This window comes from Stegodyphus dumicola, chromosome 11, assembly GCF_044657685.1.
Source record: "Stegodyphus dumicola isolate Sdum_Otavi_A_Nest chromosome 11, ASM4465768v1".
Classification (NCBI taxonomy): Eukaryota; Metazoa; Arthropoda; class Arachnida; order Araneae; family Eresidae; genus Stegodyphus; species Stegodyphus dumicola.
Window position 1 is genome coordinate 90,251,143 of NC_140778.1, and position 20,190 is coordinate 90,271,332.

General features: G+C 32.8%; 1 protein-coding gene across 1 annotated transcript in view; it reads left to right on the forward strand.

Moving 5' to 3' along the window:
• Positions 1 to 20,190, forward strand: part of LOC118201046 (neprilysin-2-like) — a 41,663-nt gene that overhangs the window by 13,501 nt on the left and 7,972 nt on the right. The window contains exons 3-9 of the mRNA XM_035373066.2: positions 3,053 to 3,130; positions 3,244 to 3,404; positions 10,246 to 10,310; positions 15,331 to 15,382; positions 15,516 to 15,583; positions 18,541 to 18,662; positions 19,210 to 19,275. Coding sequence (XP_035228957.1) covers positions 3,053 to 3,130; positions 3,244 to 3,404; positions 10,246 to 10,310; positions 15,331 to 15,382; positions 15,516 to 15,583; positions 18,541 to 18,662; positions 19,210 to 19,275 — 612 coding nt within the window. The remainder of the gene's footprint in view (positions 1 to 3,052; positions 3,131 to 3,243; positions 3,405 to 10,245; positions 10,311 to 15,330; positions 15,383 to 15,515; positions 15,584 to 18,540; positions 18,663 to 19,209; positions 19,276 to 20,190) is intronic.

Here is a 20,190-nt window from a genome sequence, read left to right on the forward strand (position 1 = left end):
ATGGCGGCACATGCTGAAATCCATATCATTTTTTCTCTCCCTAGCATCCTCTCAAGACTTCCTGCTTCAGGATCTACTTGATTTCCCATTAATGCCAGGTTCCCTCGGGATCTCTTTCATGCTACTGGGAAGTACTGCCCCAGTGCAGTAGAAGCCCAGTATCAAACAAATTAAGTATCTAAGTATCTGGTTAAAAATCTAGTTATAACCACGTGCAGTGCTGATAAGGACCAAAGGACCACGTGTTTCTGTGACTCCTTCTCCTTTATTTTCTTCTTTCTAGGTATTTCTTTCTCCTGATGAGGAGGGACCTTTAGCTGCCCTCGAAATCGATTGAGTGTTTCATTATACCTACGCTAAATACAAGGTTGTTTTCACGATTTTGATTGTCACATTAGCGTGTTTCTCTTCTAGTCTAAATAAAGAGTTGTCCGATTACATGTTGTAAGAAAATAGGTTGCCGAAACGTGAAGGCTTGCCTTCATACCTGTGCCTGGTAGACCAAAGATTACCGGCCATTCTGAGAATCTATACAGTACCTACTGCTTATTAAAATCAGTTACAGGCGAAAACATAGCTGCCGAAAACAACGAAAGGTAAAAATGTGATCGTGCAAAACATCGTGGAAGAAAACATTGTAGTACAAAACGTCGTCGAAAGTAAAGCTATTCAAAATTTCGCAGTTTAAAAACATCGTCGTCGAAAATATCGTGGTAAAAGAAGAAAGCACCTATAAATCATCGCATGCTGATAACATCGCAGACATGCCTTTTTAAAAGTTGTAAATGCATATTTGCATAATGATTTGTAAGCGCAAGAAGGAATGAAGAATATTTTTTAATTAACTGACAAATTTATGCTAAAAAATTAATAAGGAAACTTAAGTATTCAGAAACTGAAAATGACTAGAATATGCATGTTATGTATAACAAGTGACAGAATTTTATAATTTGATAATTAACTAAGCAATTTTAATACAGATAAGCACATGCAGTTACTAATCTTCCTTTTTGAAATATTTTTAGACTACATTTTGATTTATTATTAAAACATTTTGGTACATTTTGGTTTCAGTTTTATTGGCTTCCCAATGAAACTTTATAAAAGTGATTTTTTAATTTATTAATGACGTTTGTTAGTTAACTATACTAGTTTAAAGTTAACTACTATACGCATTATTTTTTTACTCATTTTTAGTTTTTAAAGTTCCTTCTTATTTCTTCAGCAAAAATTCCTCAGTTAATTCAAAAAAAAGAAATATAAAAGTAAAATTATTCCTCATTTGTTCTTGAGATCAAAATTCATTATGTTATCGCCATGCGATGATTTACTTCTTACCACGATACTTTCGAAGATGATGTTTTCAAACTGCAGAATTTTGGACCGCTTTATTTTCAATGGCCATATGTTGTATCACGATGTTTTAGAACTGCTATGTCCTTGCTATGTCATCTCCTTGCTTTGTTTTAACCCACGATGTTTCGTACGGCCATGCTTTGTGTTGTTTTCTGTGCCACGTTTTTATCTGCAATGTATTTTGCCGCGATGTTTTCGACGAACATCAATAAAATCATCTTCGTCCCAAACATATTTGAATTTATTGAGGAGCTGAATTTAATAGATGGTGATTTGTGAACTGCAAATTGAATATCAGTTTTTAAAGATTTCTATTAAAATAATAACTAAAAAAAAGATCAGCAGTTATTCCTAAAATAATATTTAAATACTAATTCTAAAATTAAAGTATTTACGCAGGTGTGAAATTCATTTAAATTTTTTTATAAAAATAGTTTTATAATTTGTTGACGAAATTTTATTTATTTATTTATTTATTTATTTATTATTATTATTTTTTTTTTGTTTCTCATAAAGATAACTCCAAATTTGGCTTACGCACTTTGTTAAAATTATTTGAAAAAGTGAACAATGCACCTTTCTTTCCGCTCGTGCGTAATGAAAGGAAAAGGAAAATAGGATATCGTAAATTAAGAATTTCGCTAAGTGAATTATTCTTGGTATAAATAAGTCAGCCAAAGTAAATTTTTAAATTTCTTACTAAGTTGCTCAGCAAATTTTTTAAAAAAATGTAATATTTAGGCGTAATATGAGTCACAAAATTGAAATACGGAAAAGAATCGGTATGTCATATCATAAAAATCCGTTTTTGTGTAAAAATACCTATGTAAGAACAATGTTTATCATAAATGTAATACATGTCCTAAATCGTACAAGAAAAATGCAAATTGAATTTCGTGAATCAGCCCAGTAGAAGGGGAGACATATAGAACTGTCTTTTTTTTTTTTTTTTTTTTTTTTTTTTTTTTTTTTTTTAGTCCAAAGGGATTTGAATCCCGAAGGACTATTAGTTTCGTTTTGGCATTTTGCGTCGGACTCATAAATGTCGGTTCACTTTTCCAACTGTTGCCACAAAATGTTAGAGTCCTGCATTATATTTGAAGAAATTAAATAATGAAAAATCTGCATAAATGTATGTATATTTCTCGTATTGTGATAAAACAACGGTACATAGAGTCATCTAATTTTGAATAACGTAATCCTCCAACGAATATGAGCATGTGGAAGACCCAATTTGAAATTTGAAATTTGTTTTATGATCGATTTCCTATTTTTTAAAACTTTGACGAATTTTTGATTAACAAACTCAAGGATTTCAAAGCGAGCAATGGCAACGTTGTGCAGAAAAAACATTTTTATCTCCAGCGCGTGAGTCTCTGTATCGGAAATTCTAAAGATATGCTCGTTTTAAAACTATTTTGCGATATTGCTGTTGCACTGGATCTTATGGTTTAAGTGCGAGGAACATGATATTTAATAAAGAAAGGTAACACACAAAATGTTAAAAAACGCCCCTTTGGACGTAATTTAAAATATGAAACATTTCAGAATTTTTTTTTTTTTTTTTTTTTTTTTTTTTTTTTTTTTTTTTTTTTGTCCCCGTGTGTGTATGCAAAGTGTTTAGTACGGTATATCCAGTGTTACACTTAACAGGAGTTTTCAGATAAGGAAAGCATTAACCATTTATATCTTACAGATTAATGTCACAAACGCAAGCATTGCGCTTCCGAAAGAGCTTCTGAATGATACCTTTATGTGCAAATTTTACAGTAATGTAAGTTTCTTATTACTTACTCAATTGAAATTTTCCCCGGAATTTGCAGTGCAATATAAGGATTTTTCAAGCTATTCATTATTACTTATACATTTTTAATTATTAAATTGCAGTTGAACCTCAAGGATGAAAACTTTTTTAAAATGCTGCTGCTGCACAACAGAACTTGGGAGAGCCTCAAAAACGAACATTTTTTCTACAAAATGCTGATGCTTCGAAAGTGGTCAACTGATTACTCGTTCTCTATGCTTCGGAAAAAAAAATTGGGAGAAGAGTAGGTAACATTTTAACAATCACAACCCGTGAATTTTGTATTTCAAGTAGAGTAGGCTGATAGGTTTCAGATTAGGGCTTAATTTCTAAAAGTAGAAGTGCCGGAGCCCTGTGAAAGATCATCACGAAAGAGGAACAAGATTAAATAAATAAACAAAATGACTATTAAAATTATTAATAATTTAATTAAATAGTTTATGAGCATCAAATTAATTAATAATTACTTAATTAATATTAATAATTATATTTATTAATTATTACTTAACTTGTAATTATTGTTTAATTAATTCATAATTTATTATTTATTAAAATAATTGTTATATATTCAAATAACTTAATTAACTTCCGCACAGTACGATAATACACAGTGCGCGTGGATGATAAATAAGGGTGGGCTACAACTACGCGAATGAAAATCCTCCCCCCCCCCGTTCTGCTGGTGTCCGCCGATAACATCACGGCAAAAACATCGCGGACAAAAACGTCGCGGAGAAAACAAAGCAAGGCGGAAACGTTGTGCTACAAAACATCGTGAGCGAAAACATCGCAGTTCTAAAACATCGCGGTACAAAATATCGTCGTCGAAAATAAAGCGGTTCAAAAACTTCGCAGTTTGAAAATATCGTGGTAAAAAATAAAGTATCTAGAAATCATCGCATGACGATAACATCGCAGACATATTTTTTTCAGGTTTTAATAATTGTAAACGGATATTTCCATAATGATTTGTGAGCGCAAGATGTAAAGAAGGATCATTTTTACTTTCACAATTTTTTATTAACTAATAAATTTTTGCTGAAAAAGTAAGAAGGAAACTTAAGCATTGAAAATTTAATGCAACTTATAGATTATACTTTTCATGAAAAACTACCAGTAAAAACTTTATAAAAAATGATTTATTAATGGCCTTTGTTAGTTAACTATGTCGGTTTAAAATTCTATTAAGTGCTATAAGTTGCATTAATTTTCTATGCTTAAGCATCCTTTTTATTTTCTCAGGAAAAATTTATTGATCAATAAAAAATATGAAAGTAAAAATTATCCTTCTTTCCATCTTGCGCTCACAAATCATTACGGGAATATCCATTTACAATTATTAAAAACCTGAAAAAACCATGTTTGCGATGTTATCGTCATGCGATGATTTGTAGATACTTTATTTTTTACCACGATATTTTCGACGACGATGTTTTTAAACTGCGAAGTTTTTGAACCGCTTTATTTTCGACAACGATGTTTTGTACTCCGATGTTTTAGAACTGCGATGTTTTCTCTTTGCGATGTTTTCTCCCACGATGTTTTGTAGCACGACGTTTTCGCCTTGCGTTGTTTTCTCCGCGACGTTTTCGTCTGCGATGTTTTTGCCGCGATGTTTTCGGCTGTAACCGTTCTGCTATAGTCCAACTGCGCGAACCAAAATTTCTTCCCCCCGTTACCTACAGGGTTAGAATTTAACTTTTCGAAGACAATTGTAGCCAAGAGGAAAATAAAAATAAAGAAACAGAATTACATATTAACAATCAGAAGAACAAGTAAAGAATATCTAACAAGCAGGCTAATTACTTAAATAACAGTAATAAATGGGAGAGCTAACAAAGAAAATAAAAGGTATTGATAAACATACATTACAAATATCTTTCACTAATAACAATATTAGAGCAAAGAGTATTATAATAATATTATAAATTAAATAATTATAAAACATACCAATTATATTTTTTATAAATTGCATCAATAATAGTCAAGATGTCTGAACTAGACAGAAAAATTTAATACAGTTCACTGGCGTGCAAAAGATTATTCCGAATCAAAGTGTGTTGAAGTGTGCTAGAAATATTTTTCGTTAATTAAAGTAATCATGTAAATGTTTGCAGAAATTAATAGTTAAATTTAAAAAAAGGCTTAGCATGAAATCTATTATAACAACATTACTATGCGTTTGGAACACTGACGTATAAATTGTAAATAAATTTAAGTTATTATGCTAAGAAGTATTTTCTAAAATTTATGTAGAAGAAAAGAATTAGATAAACAGTACTGCAAATTAATATAATCAATTAAGCCTCTCAATATATAAAAGCTTATATTTTTAACCAAAAACTAAAAATTGGGATGGAAAAGTTTGTGTAATACTTGGAAATATCTGAACATATAATTAATTAGAAACGTACAATCAAATTAATAATAAGCTAATTAACAGTAACACTAAGCTTTATTTCATTCAATCTAAAACAAGCAATCGATCAGGAACTCCGCATAGCTGAAGTTTTATTGCTGTTTTGCATAGATTTGCGTACAAAATAAATATTTGCACTAGTGAAACAAGTGAATAATATACTGATAGTCAATAGGAATTAAAATACTGTGGTTAAAAATATAACTACTTGTCAGAAAGTATGCAAAGTTACCATAGTACAGAAACTGAATGATTATAGAAACTCATAAAGTGTGAAACGCTCATAAAGCGCTACAGTGTGAAAAGAAAATTCTGGAGTACATGTTAAGAAAATTAGTTGGAGAAATAATCCTTAATTTATTGATATCCATATAAACTCTATGCTTTTAGAAAAGGTTACACATAATTTGGACCAAGGTATCAATCATAGAATTCGAGTTAATTTCCTTCCTTGTTTTTTTCTTATTAAAGGGATTTTTAAAATGATATGCTAATATGCTATGCTATATTAAAAAGATATGCTATAAATCTGATAAGATAAAGGTGAAAATTTCTGCAATATTTTTTAAGAATAAATTTAAAAAATATTTTTGCTTCATGAGCTGAAATTTTTATGATACATTTTTACACAGTAAATAAGTACAAAAAAAGAAAGAGCTGGGGGATGTCTGGTATTAGAAACTCGGGTCGAACTACCAATGTTTAGTGACTTTTCCGTTTAATCATAAGACCTTTTAAAAATAGGCTGAACAATATATTAAAGGAAATAGAAGATACAGCACTCGTAAGAACAAAAGTGGGCTGAATTAGAGAATTACGTGTTTGTTGAATGAGTCAAACTTATCTGTATGCCATTATGACATATTAGGAATGTAGCATAAAAGCATCAGTGAAGAAGGCAATGGCAATTTAAATCATTGTAATCTAAATGTATCACATTATCAATATCTGCTATTAATTTCAATACTGCTGAAAAATTATAAATGAATTCTATTATAAATAACATGAACTTGTTGCATTATAAATCTCAACAGTTAGATATATTATTAGCGTGTTTTAGCGACCATCTTTGTTAACAAATCATTTCAAATAATTAATATTACAAATAATTCAGCCTGAAACTAGGTGGTTAGAAAATAAGGTGCATGCTGAAGATTATGCTTTAAGTGTTAGAAATATCTTCTCTTAACTAGAGTTACGATGCAAGAATTTTCAAAAATTATCATTTAAATTTAAATTGGCATAAATACAATACAAAATATATAAATTCCACATACATGAAAACTTGAATACAATGCAACAATATGTGAAAAAGGAATGGATACAAAGGGAACTCAAAATCCCAAGATATGAATATAAAGGAGTTCGTTTTTCTTTCTTTCTTTCTTTCTTCTTTTTTTTTTTTTTTTTTTTTTTTTTTTTTTTTTTAATTACGAAAATTTTGCAGACGCTCATGAATGATTATCAATTTATTAATTAAATGTGTGTCAGAAATTAAATGTTTGCCAAAGTACATCCAGTAGAGTAACTGGAAAACAAAATAAATATTTAAACGTTTCTAGTATTAAAATATGGACTTTATAAGAAAATTAAATAACCTTAAAATAACTTCAATGACTAAAAATGGAAAGCTTAATACTACAATATATTGCAATAATATTAGTGTGACTTTAGAACCACTTAAAAAATTCAATTTTTAGATTTAATAAAGAGAATTGTTTAAATTAAATTAGAACTGTTTACCTAAAGTGGTAAATATGAAAGTTAAAAGCAATCTGTTATCTAAGAACATTTGTTAATATTTATCTAGACAAGAAACTTATTTTTTTAACCAAATTTAATTATTTTCAACCAAAGTGCGCTACAAATCCGATATTTGATAGGTTGATTATGTATCAGTTTTGTGTATTCCATTAATCTGTCAATTTTATTATCAAAACTGATATATATATATATATATATAGCGACTAAAATCTACAACTTGGAAATTTTTTAATTTTTACAAAGTATAAAAAAGATTTGGCTCATCATTCTTTTAAGCATCATAAAACTTTAAAATGAGTGTAAAAGAAATTCATTTTTACTTTTGCACACGCCAGACTTTAAATTAATATTTGTTTTTATGCTCAATTTTTCACAATATTGATAAACGGAAACTAGAGGCTTGCAGTTTCAATAAAATGCCACATTGGCGATAAAGGACTTTTTGTAGCACCCAGTCTTCTTGGGAAATCAAGTTCTTAGAAAGAGGGGACAGGAAAAAGTCGCACAGTTCGTTTATTGGATAAGAGGGGGGAGGATCTTCGATCAAATTTCGCGCAGTTCGTACCCTACCATAAATAATGTTGTCTCTAGATTCCTGCCTTTCCGTTTTTTAATTTCAAAGCCCTACGGGTTTTATTTTACCCTTTTTCTAGAGCGTAGATTTACATGTTAATCAAATATACCTATTCTTGCATATGAAATAGTAAAACGAATAAAAGTTGTAAAAAATCCTTTTTATAGCTTTGGTTTAGAAGTGTTTATATCGCATATATAATACAATAATTATTATTATTTTGATGAACTGGGTGAAAGCTGTAACAGATTTAAGAAGTTGATTTGCTGCGTAGTTTGAACGACACATAACGGAGGACAGATTTATAAAGAGACGTGGTTGAACTGAACATAACTTTCATTGCTGGCCAACGAACTAATTATCGAAACATATTCTTCTTCCCATATCATCACGGGTGCAGCACTTACCCCAAAATTTTATATAGCGTATTGCGCTTTAGATAACGTAGTTACCAGCAAGATAAAGTAAAGAGAGCGGCGCACCAAAGAGTACCCAGGAAGAAGAGTCGAAGCAAAAGAGAGCGAGATAGGGCAACAAATATCTTTTATACCAGATTACATTCCGGGTCACATAACAGATTAATATGCGGATGCTGGGTTAAGAGTTTATCGATAAGTGCGTAACAGAGAATAGATGACGGATCTTTTTCAGAATTACAGGCAGTAAAGATTATGTTAGAAAAATTATTGCATTGTTATTTTTAGAATGAAGAGAAGAGTTAAAGAGTAATTGTTAATTTATTATTAAAAACGTGGATATGGGATATGTTTGCAATATACATACATATATATATATATATATATATACGTAAAATATAAAAAATATGAAGGAAAATTATTAACAAGTTACATTTATTTGGAGCAAATTACTAACTTAATTGGCAATAGCCCTTTAAATTCTTAATTTTAATTAAAAGCATCCCCTGTTCAAGGATCCGTATTGCCCTATTTTGCGTCTACATTTTCTCTACAGTGCGGAAGATCTTGTTTTCAGGATTGAAGCAGAGGATCCGAGCTTTTAAATACTCCAGCTACTTTCTATGCATCTCTTTTTCTCCACCGCTCTGGCTACAAAAGCACGTAGTTAATCATTTGGCTGCCTCAGCTCTTATAACAACGTGATTTGCAGATTATGTAAGCATCTAAGCGTTCTCAATTTATCAATTAATGCTCAGAAGAAGTATAAATGAGCAATTTTGCTTGTCTTGTTTCACATTCGAAGTAGAATTTCAGCTTTCTCCTTCAGTTCCGTAACAGATGCAGCTAAGTTTTCCGTTTATAACAGATACAGAATTAAGACCCAATAACACGCCGAATAAATACTAATTAAGTCAAACAACAAAAATCAGCGTTATGTTTTCAAATTTTCACAGGACTAGTTTCGATGGTTTTACCGAACCACCATCCTCAGCTGCAAAACCGCAAATGAACAAGATAGGAAATAATGATTAGATAAGATAAGAAAACCTGAACAAGAATAAGCAAGTGGCGCCATCTGTTGGTGAAACCAGAACTAAAACATAATTTCTTTAAAGGCTGAAGGCAAAGATGGATTGGAATTAGGATCGTTAACTAGAACAGAAAGATTTTTTTTAATGTGAAATGCCTCTAGAAAATCCAGTTCTCCAATGGAAGACGTTTTTTGAATTATTTTGGCAGCAGAAAAATTGAAAGTGTGATATTCGGACCAACAATGTTGAGCAACAGAAGTCTTCTGTTCACGTATTCCTCACCCCTAATATATCCTCTAGCTTGATAGTTAACAATAATTTATTTATAAATACTTTTCATTTGATAGACTTCAAATTATGCAGGAGTTTCCATTAGTAAGCTCGCAGCAAAGATATACCTTCCCTTAACCATAAAGCCCTTGAGCTTTGTCAAATCAAATAAATTAAACCATAGTTAGGAATATCGCAGAGAGCAGCATTTCCAGCTTGTTAAAATACTGCCAAAATGGCCCATTCGCATTACATATTCTTTAAAAGGAGTCCCTCGGAGAGAAAAACTTGAAATCAGGATTCATTTGGCATGCTAAAAGGAATTTATGAATAAGCAACTGTTAACTATTAATCTAACAGAGGATACGCGGAGGTAAAATATGAGAGTAAATACTAAGAAAGTTATATTAGGGAAAATTAAAAGAAAAAAATTGAATGAGCTGACAACATTTTTTGTCTTTGTCTTTAGATTTTACATCTGAAACTTTGGATTTTTAATCATCAATTATTCAATGATTTAATGGTAACTAGACGTAAATTCTATTATGTAAGAAACTTCCATTAAAATTAAGACATTTCAATTTATTTTGATATGGGTTTATTTCCAGATTGAAGAAACATGCAAACATCTTTTCTGTAATATACCTCTACATACCTCTGGGGCTCAAGTTTGGTAACTGTTCATTTTCTCCTCTCGTTTTGAATTTTATTGATTGCTAAACATTGAATATCAGCATCAGGAGAAATTATTTTTCTCGCTAATCATCATATCTGTTATCCTCTTCAAAATTAGTATTTTGTAAGCATTAAATTTTTCCTGACAAGAAAGAAAAACTAATTTTTTTTTTTTTTCTGTATACAAAAAAAATATATTTTTCCGAATTGGAATAAGATTAAATACTAAAGATTTTCATCAGTTTAGTCTAAAAATATAGCAAATCATTAAATACCATAAAAATTTGGATAAAATTAACCACAGGTCTATTTTATTTGCGTATAAAACAGTTTCAAAGTCTCTAGTTAAAATTTTTATTTTTGCAAGAGTACGACTCCCAAATTATCAGCAAAAATTTACTTTTCCAAAGTTGTCAGTTTTAAATTATTAAACTGAAAAAGAAAAATTAATAACGTTTTTTCTTAAAACATGATTATAAAATAATAATGAGCTGTTAAAAACACATCAAAATTAATAAATACCTAGAGCAGTGGTTCTCAGTCTTTGTTGCCCCATACACCCCTTTTCACCATTGCCAGACGATCATTCCCTCCCCCCCTTTCAAAATTCGAAAAATACGTATACTTTTATTTAAATTTAAATCATTTTAATGTGTTTTGTAAATTAAACAAGAAAAATCTAAAAATGTTGATAAATACCAAACCTTGTAAAATGTAGTTTTTTTACACTCATGAACTAAAATTAAATCCTTAAGGGAAGTCGGAACCCCCTATACCGACAATGTTACATTGGCCATTTTCGATGTACCCTTTCTCAAAATATGCTGTAGATCATGTTTGAATTTGTTTGTGTAATTAAAGTACACCTGTCTGATTATATTGAAATGAGCTTTTGAAACATTTTGAGTTTTAGAGTAATTTATAGAACATTGCATTAGCATATTTAGCCCTTTTGTCACAAAAAAAAAATTGTAATTTTTTCCTCCTTAGTTTATCACAAGAAGCTGATTTCAGTAAATATTACGAAACATAATAAATGAACCATAAAAAGTGTGTACACCTGTGAGCAATAGTTCCTAAGAAAAGGAACACAGAGTATAAAAAATCACATTCTAAGAAAAATGCATTTGCTTGTAAAAATCGTCATTGGTCAAAACGTTCGATAAAAAATTAAAACTAGATTTTTCTATTGTTATTTTCATAAAGTATGGTATTTTTTTAGAAAGCTAAAAGTGTAGAAAATCTGAAAATGCAAAAATCCCAGATCACCATTTTTGGAAAATTTTTGGCTGCCAACACCCCTTAACAGGTAAATAAATCTCATCGCATTCGCTCACCGTAGATGCAGACAGATCTAGTCGACATTTTGCAACACATATCCTCAGTTACTGAGAAAATAAATTAGTCTGGACTCTGGTTTTTGTCGTGCCTGAAATTTGAGACGGCTTCACGCTTTTCTTGAAAATTTTATATTGGCAACCAACTCAGTGTCGTGAATAGCGATGCAGGACATTTTTAACAATATTTGCATCACATATTTTGCAAAGTTTTTCGATAGCTGCACAAAATCTGATATGTTGTACCTCATAATGTGACAAGCACCATCCGCACCCACGCACGTGACTCCTATTTGCCTCTTTGCTCTCGATTTCCTTGGGACCTTTCCAGCTCTCTGCAAGTGGTGTTCCAAAGGCAAGGTACTTCTCCCTTCTTCTCCATCTGCAGTTTCATCTCAACAGAGGATCCAATTTTCGAACTTCTGAGGCTATCACGTCCTTTAGGATTTCTTTCATGAATATGGCAAGAGAGAAAAGTTACATTTCATTCTCTACCAGAAAAATCCACTGAACCATCGAAGTATCGTTTGATTTGAATTCCAGTGGCCAAGATACAGTTTCCCCAAAAATGCACTGAAAATATTAATTAACTTCCGATCTTCGTAGAAATAACCAGAACTGACGAATAAAATATTGAATATCAAGATAATATCAGGATGCTGTTATGTCTTCAAATGAGTGGAAGATCCCACAGAAAATGGAACCCTAAATACTTGTTTTAAATGACAGCAAGTTGGGCATACATAGCTTGGATGCCTTAATCGCTCGCGTTACCTCAAGTATGCAAAAACCACCTTCAAAGGAATTTCCAAATGCCTTCGATGTCAAAGTGATCATCCTCTCAAAGCAAAAATTTGCTCTGAATTCTCGAAACCATTTATATGATTTCGAAGGAAACTATTTTATGGCTTCGTAGAAGAAAAACATCTAAGGCCAAGCGAACTTTCGCAACAGATTCCAAATATAGGAACAAAGATATAGCAAGGCCACTGAAGAATTCTCATCTTCTATCAAAAACTTGCTGTGGGATCAAGAAACCTGCAATTTCCTTAAGAAAATCACAGATATTGCAAATAAATGCAAAGTAATCCAAACTCAGAGAAAAAAACTGAAACTTGTATTAGATTTAGTGCAAATGTTTTTACTTTAAGGAGAGAAATTAAATTTTCTCGCTTGCTGGAAGATGATTCGCTTCCCTGTCCCGTCAACAGCTTCTGAAGACTTTCTGCCTGCCGAAGCCAAACGTCAGCTCAGGTCCCAGTTGAAATATAGCGAAATCTTCCTACTGCTGTAACTACAAAGCCAATTCAACCTCTAAGTTCCACTTGTTTCCCTTTACGATGATGCACTGCTTAAAGGATAAAGTGCCTCTGCTCTAAATTTACAGAGAAGTTTCGCCCAAGAAGTCTGTCTCGTGATTTCGTCAGGTCTCCACCTGGGATAAGTTGCAATAACCGCTAAGCGTTAATTAATAATTAGCGGAAGCCAATTAACGTACTAATATCCGAGTATGCGAGGAGGGTTTCTTTACTTTATATTCTTGATTTCCGCAGACAGTGGAATATTTCCCCCGATGTCCAGAATTTGATGATTTCATCACCTGACACTTTTCACATTTCCGACTGGTCTAAGAATTTTTCCAGCACCTTCTGAATTCCGAAAGGCGAACAAAATAATCCTACTCATTATCGGCAAAGATCCTTGTTTTTCACGAGGCGTGGATCTCATATTCCTTTATTTTTCTTGACTTCTCCAAATCCGGAACTTCATTTATGGTCTCGTACACATGGCATCCCTGATGGACTTCGCTGACGATGCTATTAACAGCGCATTAAATTTTGGCACTGAATCTAGCATAATACATAAATAATATCAAAGCATAAAAGGATGACCTCTTGTAATTGTTAGTTGCTATCCAACCAAGATATTTAGAACTAGCTGAATTGTGCGTTTATTCTGCTGGCGATTTTACCAATGTACGAAATTTCTTGAACGCTAAAGAGATACAGATTAAAATCTGAGTTCTTCTTGAGCTATTTGCTGTTATTTATTGCGCTATGTACAGTTAATTTTTATGATAAATTCTTAATTTCTTTCTATTTATTTGGAGTGATTATTTAGAGAGAGAGAGAGATATCAACGAACTAGTAGTCAGCAAAAGTAAATTTTGTACATTTTTTTAGGGTCTTGAATACTTTTCCTCCTCATGTGATTCAAATTTAAATAATTCTATGTAAACATTTAAATTTCTTAAATGTCATCATCTGGAAGTGCATACAACTGAAAATGAGTTTTCATGTTTTATATCTTTTGTGTATATTATATCAACGTGATAATATTTCGTTGTAAAATATATCTTTTACCTGTTTGAGACAATGAAGAAAGATGTTTCAAAAATTAGAGATGACTGCTTTCTTTGAAATTGTGATACTGCAGTTGGAATAGTTTGCTCTCATATTGTGGTAGTATACTCCAGGAATAAGCGAGCAACTTGCTAAATACGCGAAAAACTTACAAAGAAAGATGTATTTTTCTTTACTGTTAAAAGAGAAAAAAAGTATTTGCTGTGAAAGTCTCCCTCAACTAGTATGGCAGTTTTAGATGCTTTTCTATCTCTGTAAGAGTTATGCTTCTTTCTTATTTTATATAAGCAATAAATATAGCAACTCACCAAGGAGGGAGACTCCCAGACATGGGCATTTTTCAAGCCCATGTCTGGAGTGGTTCATTCTTAACAGGGCTAATTGCGCCTCTTCCTCCAGAGAAGATCCAAGGAGGCATTACCCCGGTCAACACAGTGGGGCAAAACTGCACACAGTCGAACTTATAAGGACACAAGTCAATGGCGACCGGACTCCAACACCTACAAAGGGAATGAAGTCAGGTCAGGTCGAAGACCGTCCCCAGTCTTGACCAAAAACAGCCAAATCCCCAAGGACAACCTCCGAAATCTAACCATATAGTGTCCCCACAACCAAGGGCCAGATAAGACAGTACCAGTACAGTCCCTGTCGAACCTGAACCTGCTACCGAAGAATCGATGGCTATAGTCACTGTGAAGACTGAATTATGTACCCCAGGAGCCAAGTCTGTCTAAGTATAGTTCTTAGTTAGAAAGTGGAAGGCTGCCCCCCCAGTCGACTCCTGGGGCAGCAAACTAAGGGTGCCGTTTGACTTCAGATTGAAATTTTCAAATGGGTAAAATAATATGAAAAGTTAAACATCAAAGCATGACGCACGCTCTTACAGGAAACGATTTATTATCCTCCACTCCAAAAAACATTTGATTAGAAAACAATTGAATTTATCATTGACTTTGTTCTTTATTGTCCAATGAAATGATGAAGAAAGTGCGTAAAATATATCTATTGACATTTTACGATAACTTTTGTTTTTATTTTATTAATGAAAATAATGGATAAAGTTAAGGGAAAAATTGCTCCCAAACTATTATAACATATAATTAGGTGATTACAAATAACTCCCGAAACCTCCTTGAGAGAGTTTTACTTAGGCATACGGAGCTTCTTGGGACTTAAATCCTATCCAAACGGATAAAAGATTCGGAAGATTTAAGAGACCCTCATTTAAAGCTTAGTTTATATATCAGAAAACGCACTGGTTTTTAATGAAAAAAAATATGATTTTTATATTTTTTTACCAATGACTTTCATATTGCAGAATTACCTGCAGGAATATTACAGCAACCATTCTTCGACATGGATTGGCCAAAGTAGGATGTTAATAATATCATCTATTTCTTTAATCATAATCCAAATTTGAATGCTTTCATTCCCATTTCTATGATTTATTTTCTACATAAAAAAATGAGAGACGATTTGTGTTTAATTAAACATTTATTTCAGTTACTTGAATTTCGGAGCCATCGCTTCCATGATTGGTCTTGAAATTACTCATGGATTATTTAAAACAGGTGAAGAAATTACTTATATTAAAATATCCTGTCATATATACAGCTTTCTAACAACTGAAGCACAAGTTAAGTATTGCAAAATTGGTGTTTGCGCGAATTTCCAGTTGCAATGCAGCAGTCAGAGCAGCATACATAAAATCACTTTTTTAAATTGCAGAAATGTTATGACTCAATTTTTTACGTACTTATATTAACCAAATACATCATTATAAATGCCAGAAGGTAGTTATAAACGCAGTACGAGTTGCACGCAAACAAAGAAAAAAAATTGGACAGTTCTAGATGTCCCGTTCCACTAGGGCGATTGACGAAATTTAACTTACATGTTTCAAATAAGGATTCTGATACAAAGTCGGACTTTTTCTGAAGTGATATTTCTAATGTTTCCCATATTTCACTTTTACGATTCAAACTAATGACAAGTTCTGTAAACATCCCACGACTAGATTTTAAAATATCAGCTCTCAAAGTTCTAAGTCCTCAACATTATTCGTAACATTAACTGAATTTGGTATGTATTAACTAATATCGTTTTTGATTAAACTTGGTTGATGCCTTCTTTCACAGCTCAAAATCTAAATTTAAAATATTTTTTCGAAAACACTTTCCAATTATAAACCTATAAGTTTTTCATTTCTAGACGTACCTCAAAAAATTGGAATTTTTTATGCAAAATTTCCTAAAGTATGGGTGAATTTAAGTTTTGAAATTTTTGGTATTTGTTATAAGCGATAATAACGCCAGACTTGGCTCAGCAGTTTGTTACAATTATTTGAAAGAATGAGAGATGCAACTTTCTTTCCGCTCGTGCACAACGAAAGGAAAAGGAAAATAGGTTACCATAAATTAAGAATTTCGCCAAGTGAATGAGATACATTCCGATGACCTCATTGATCACGTGACTTATGTATACCTTTTGTAAGCAAACAATGCAGATGACCTCAGAGATCACGTGACTTATGTACAGCTAATGCAAACAAGCAAGGTCATTCTTCCTCTTCTTCTTTTGCGGAATGTATCTCATTATTCGTAACACAATCTAAAAAGAGCATGCCCAGATAATTTTTTAAATTTCTTTCTAAGTGCTTAGCAAATTTTCCATAATTTAATACTTAGGCATAATTTGAATCGTAGTAACGCAATATGAAAAAAAAATCAGTGCAGGAGGAATTCGGTCTTGAGTCAAAATACCTATGGTAAAACAATGCTGATTATAAATCTAATAAAAGTCCTAAATTGAGCTTTCGAGACGTGAAAAACGAAAGTTAAATTTCGTCAGTCGGCAGTGTAGAACGAAAGATTTAGCACTGTCCCTTTTTGTGTGTGTGTTTGCGTAGATTGTACGTTATTTGAAGATGAATATAGAAGTAAGTTCTTTTTAATACTTAATATTTACGTATATGTACATTTTATAGTAATTACCAGAGAGGTTAAGTGCTCTCGTTTGTATATGATTGAACTCTACCGAAGCAAATATGAAACCAAATATTTACGACCAAAAACCCCTGTATGTCAAACCTTGTATTTTAATTACCATTTGTAGAAAAGATGCCATTCCTGGAGAAGGTTTACTTTCTTTCTAAAGGATAAAAATCAGAGGTCTTTACCGGAATGCAACGTACAGTGAAACTGTAACCTGACGCCTTTATGGGTGAATTTCTCAGAAACTGCCTCGTATCCATATTATATATTAGGAAAACCACGGAACTCGAACCCTGGGGTTCGACGGAACTCGAACCCTGGACCGAACTACCAGTGTTCAGCAACTTTTACCTCTTGGCCGCTGGTGGGCCAACATTCAGCACTTGAAAGATTAAAAAGGCTTTTCTGACAGTTTAGCATTATATCAATCAGTGACCATAATCTGAACCGCTGGACCCTGGTAGTTCAGTCCGGGGTTCGAGTCGCGGCGAACGGGCTGGCTGCATGTTTTTCATGGAGTTTCATGGTGTTTCCTTTTGTAACGTGTATACGAACCAGTTTCCCTTAAAAAGAGGGCCACCAGCAGCCGAGCGGTAAAGTCGTTGAACACTGGTAGCTCGGTCCAAGGTTCCAATCCCGCGAAGGGGCTGGCTGCATGGGCGTTTTCGTGGTTTTCCCCATGTGTAACGTGTATACGAGCCAGTTTCTCTTAGAAAGTCCTCCACGAAGGCATCCCTCCTCTTAGGCAGATAGCCCTCGAGGCTTTGTCATAATCACACACACGTACACCCACCCTTAAAAAAGACCTCCACGGGGCATCCATCCCTTGAGCGGAGAATGTAATAAGTAAAAAATGTAAAGTGCTTAAGATTATGCTTTTAAGATTTACTACTTTTATATTTTAATGGTCGTGTTGAACATACAGGATATAATATCAGTCTTATATAATTCAGCTCAAGAACATATGCGATATACTTATAAGTTCTTGCAGTAATTTATGTAATTAATCACAATATATAATTAGTAAGCAATGCTTTTTGTAGCAATGCTATTAGCGGATAGAATATTATTATTATTGCTAAAACCGTTCAAATGTTTTTTGGACATTTAAGCTAAATAATTTCAAAACCAAATAAAAAGAATCTGAATGTTTCCGATTTTATATTACGCCAACAGGGGCTTATTTTTTAACGTTTTGTGTATTACCGTTATATATTAAATATCACGTTCTTCGAACTTAAACCATAAAATTCAATTCAACAGCAATATCGCGAAATGATTTAAAAAGAGCATATATTTAGAATTTCCGATACACAGCCATTTATGAATAAACTACGAGAATTCAGATAAATGTGAATTCATAATTTCTCATTCATAATTCCACAAACTTTATTTGAAACAGAGTTATATTTATTACAAATTTATGATTATTGCATAAGAATACTTTACTTACTACTACTATACTTTACTACTACAAAACTGCTAATTACATTTTTTCCCATCGTTAATACTAATATTCATTGGCAAAATCACAGGTGTACATGATGGACTCGGATATTGGAGCCAAAGCGCACGCGAACGTTTCTACAAGAAAAGCGAATGTTTTGTAACACAATATGATAATTACGCTCGTGAGTCTCCTGAATTTGAGAAATGGGTAAGATGCACTTATTTTCATATTTATAATGTCTTTTATTTTACATAAACTCAGAGCGAGAAATATATAGTTTTAAGGTGATATTTACGTAATTTTTATGTGAATTTTTCACCTATGTATGTATTTAGTTACAAATCTACAGAAGCATGTAGTCCAGTCGATTCGACGGAATATTCTATTACTTTGGTGCGATAAGAATTGCATGATCGAACATAAAAAGAGAATGTATCGCGAATGGTACCCAGAAATACGATCATAGTATTCAGTAACATCTTTACAATAGCAGTCTTGAAGTGCTGTCTTAAAAATGCCTAAGCTACCGAAAACAATTGGTAACTTTAAAATCGCTCTTCTCCAAGTCTTGCAGGAATATGAAGGTGGTTGGCTTTACCAGTGTTTAGTTCTTACATTCTCAGCCACTTGAGGATTATCAGATAAGAAGGAAACGCGTATAATAATTTTTTTTTTCAACCGCCTTTGCGGTTATGCCTCTGCTTGTAACTCAAAGTATTTTTGAACATGCATTCTAAATGTTATTTCTTTGCAGGTAAACAGCAATAGCACAAAAGTAGAAAATATGGCTGAAACTGCAGGTCTCGAAATAGCTTATCTGGTAAGGAAATTATCTAAATTTTAGATTCTGTCTCATATGAACTTAAAAAACAAAATATACAGGGAGCGATGACAGATCAGTTACACGAAAGCAAAGCGTTAAGGAAATTTACAATAGAATTAACAAAAGTGAAAATACTGCTATTTAATTACTGCTCAATATATGGAAACGAATAGTCTGCAGTTTTTTACCCGTACATATGTTCCAGTACTTAATGCACGGCCGAAACGGAATTGTGGCGAGTGACTCTGACTGCCGTACCGAAGTGCCTAGACTCGAATCCCAGAGAAGACACGGATGTTGTAAACGTATAGTGTCTTTGCGGCATGGGGGGACTCTAAATATGCGGCCAGCCGAAAGTCCTCCCAAGAGGTTGTTGGTAGGGGAAAAGGCGTGGGAGTCCCTCCAACCACCCTCTGGGGTGGGTTCCCTCAAAATTGTGGTAGAAGCAGAAGTCCATCCTGTTTGAAGTTTTCCTCATCTTCCATGAAGATGGACACGACAAGATAGGTTTGGTTTACTTGATTACGGCAAAACACTCGAGGGCTGTCTCCCTAAGGGAAGGGGTGCCTTCGTAGAGGTTTTTCTAAATAAACTGGTTCGTATGCACATTACAGAGGGCAAAACGACAAAAACGTCCACGCAACCAGTTCGTTCGCGAGATTCGAACCTCCGACCGAACTACCCGTGTTCAACGGCTATACCGCTCAGCCGCTGGTGCACCTGGATACGGCAAGAACAACATTACTTTAATAACCAACGAAGAAATTACATCATTTGAGATGACAATCGAAAAGGGAATCGTGGCATTTTTGTGCAAGTGGCACTACTCATAGATTTCTGAAGAGCGTTTTTTATGACACAGAACATTCTTTTAAACTTGTAGATATCGTGATACTCGTTTCAATAGTACTG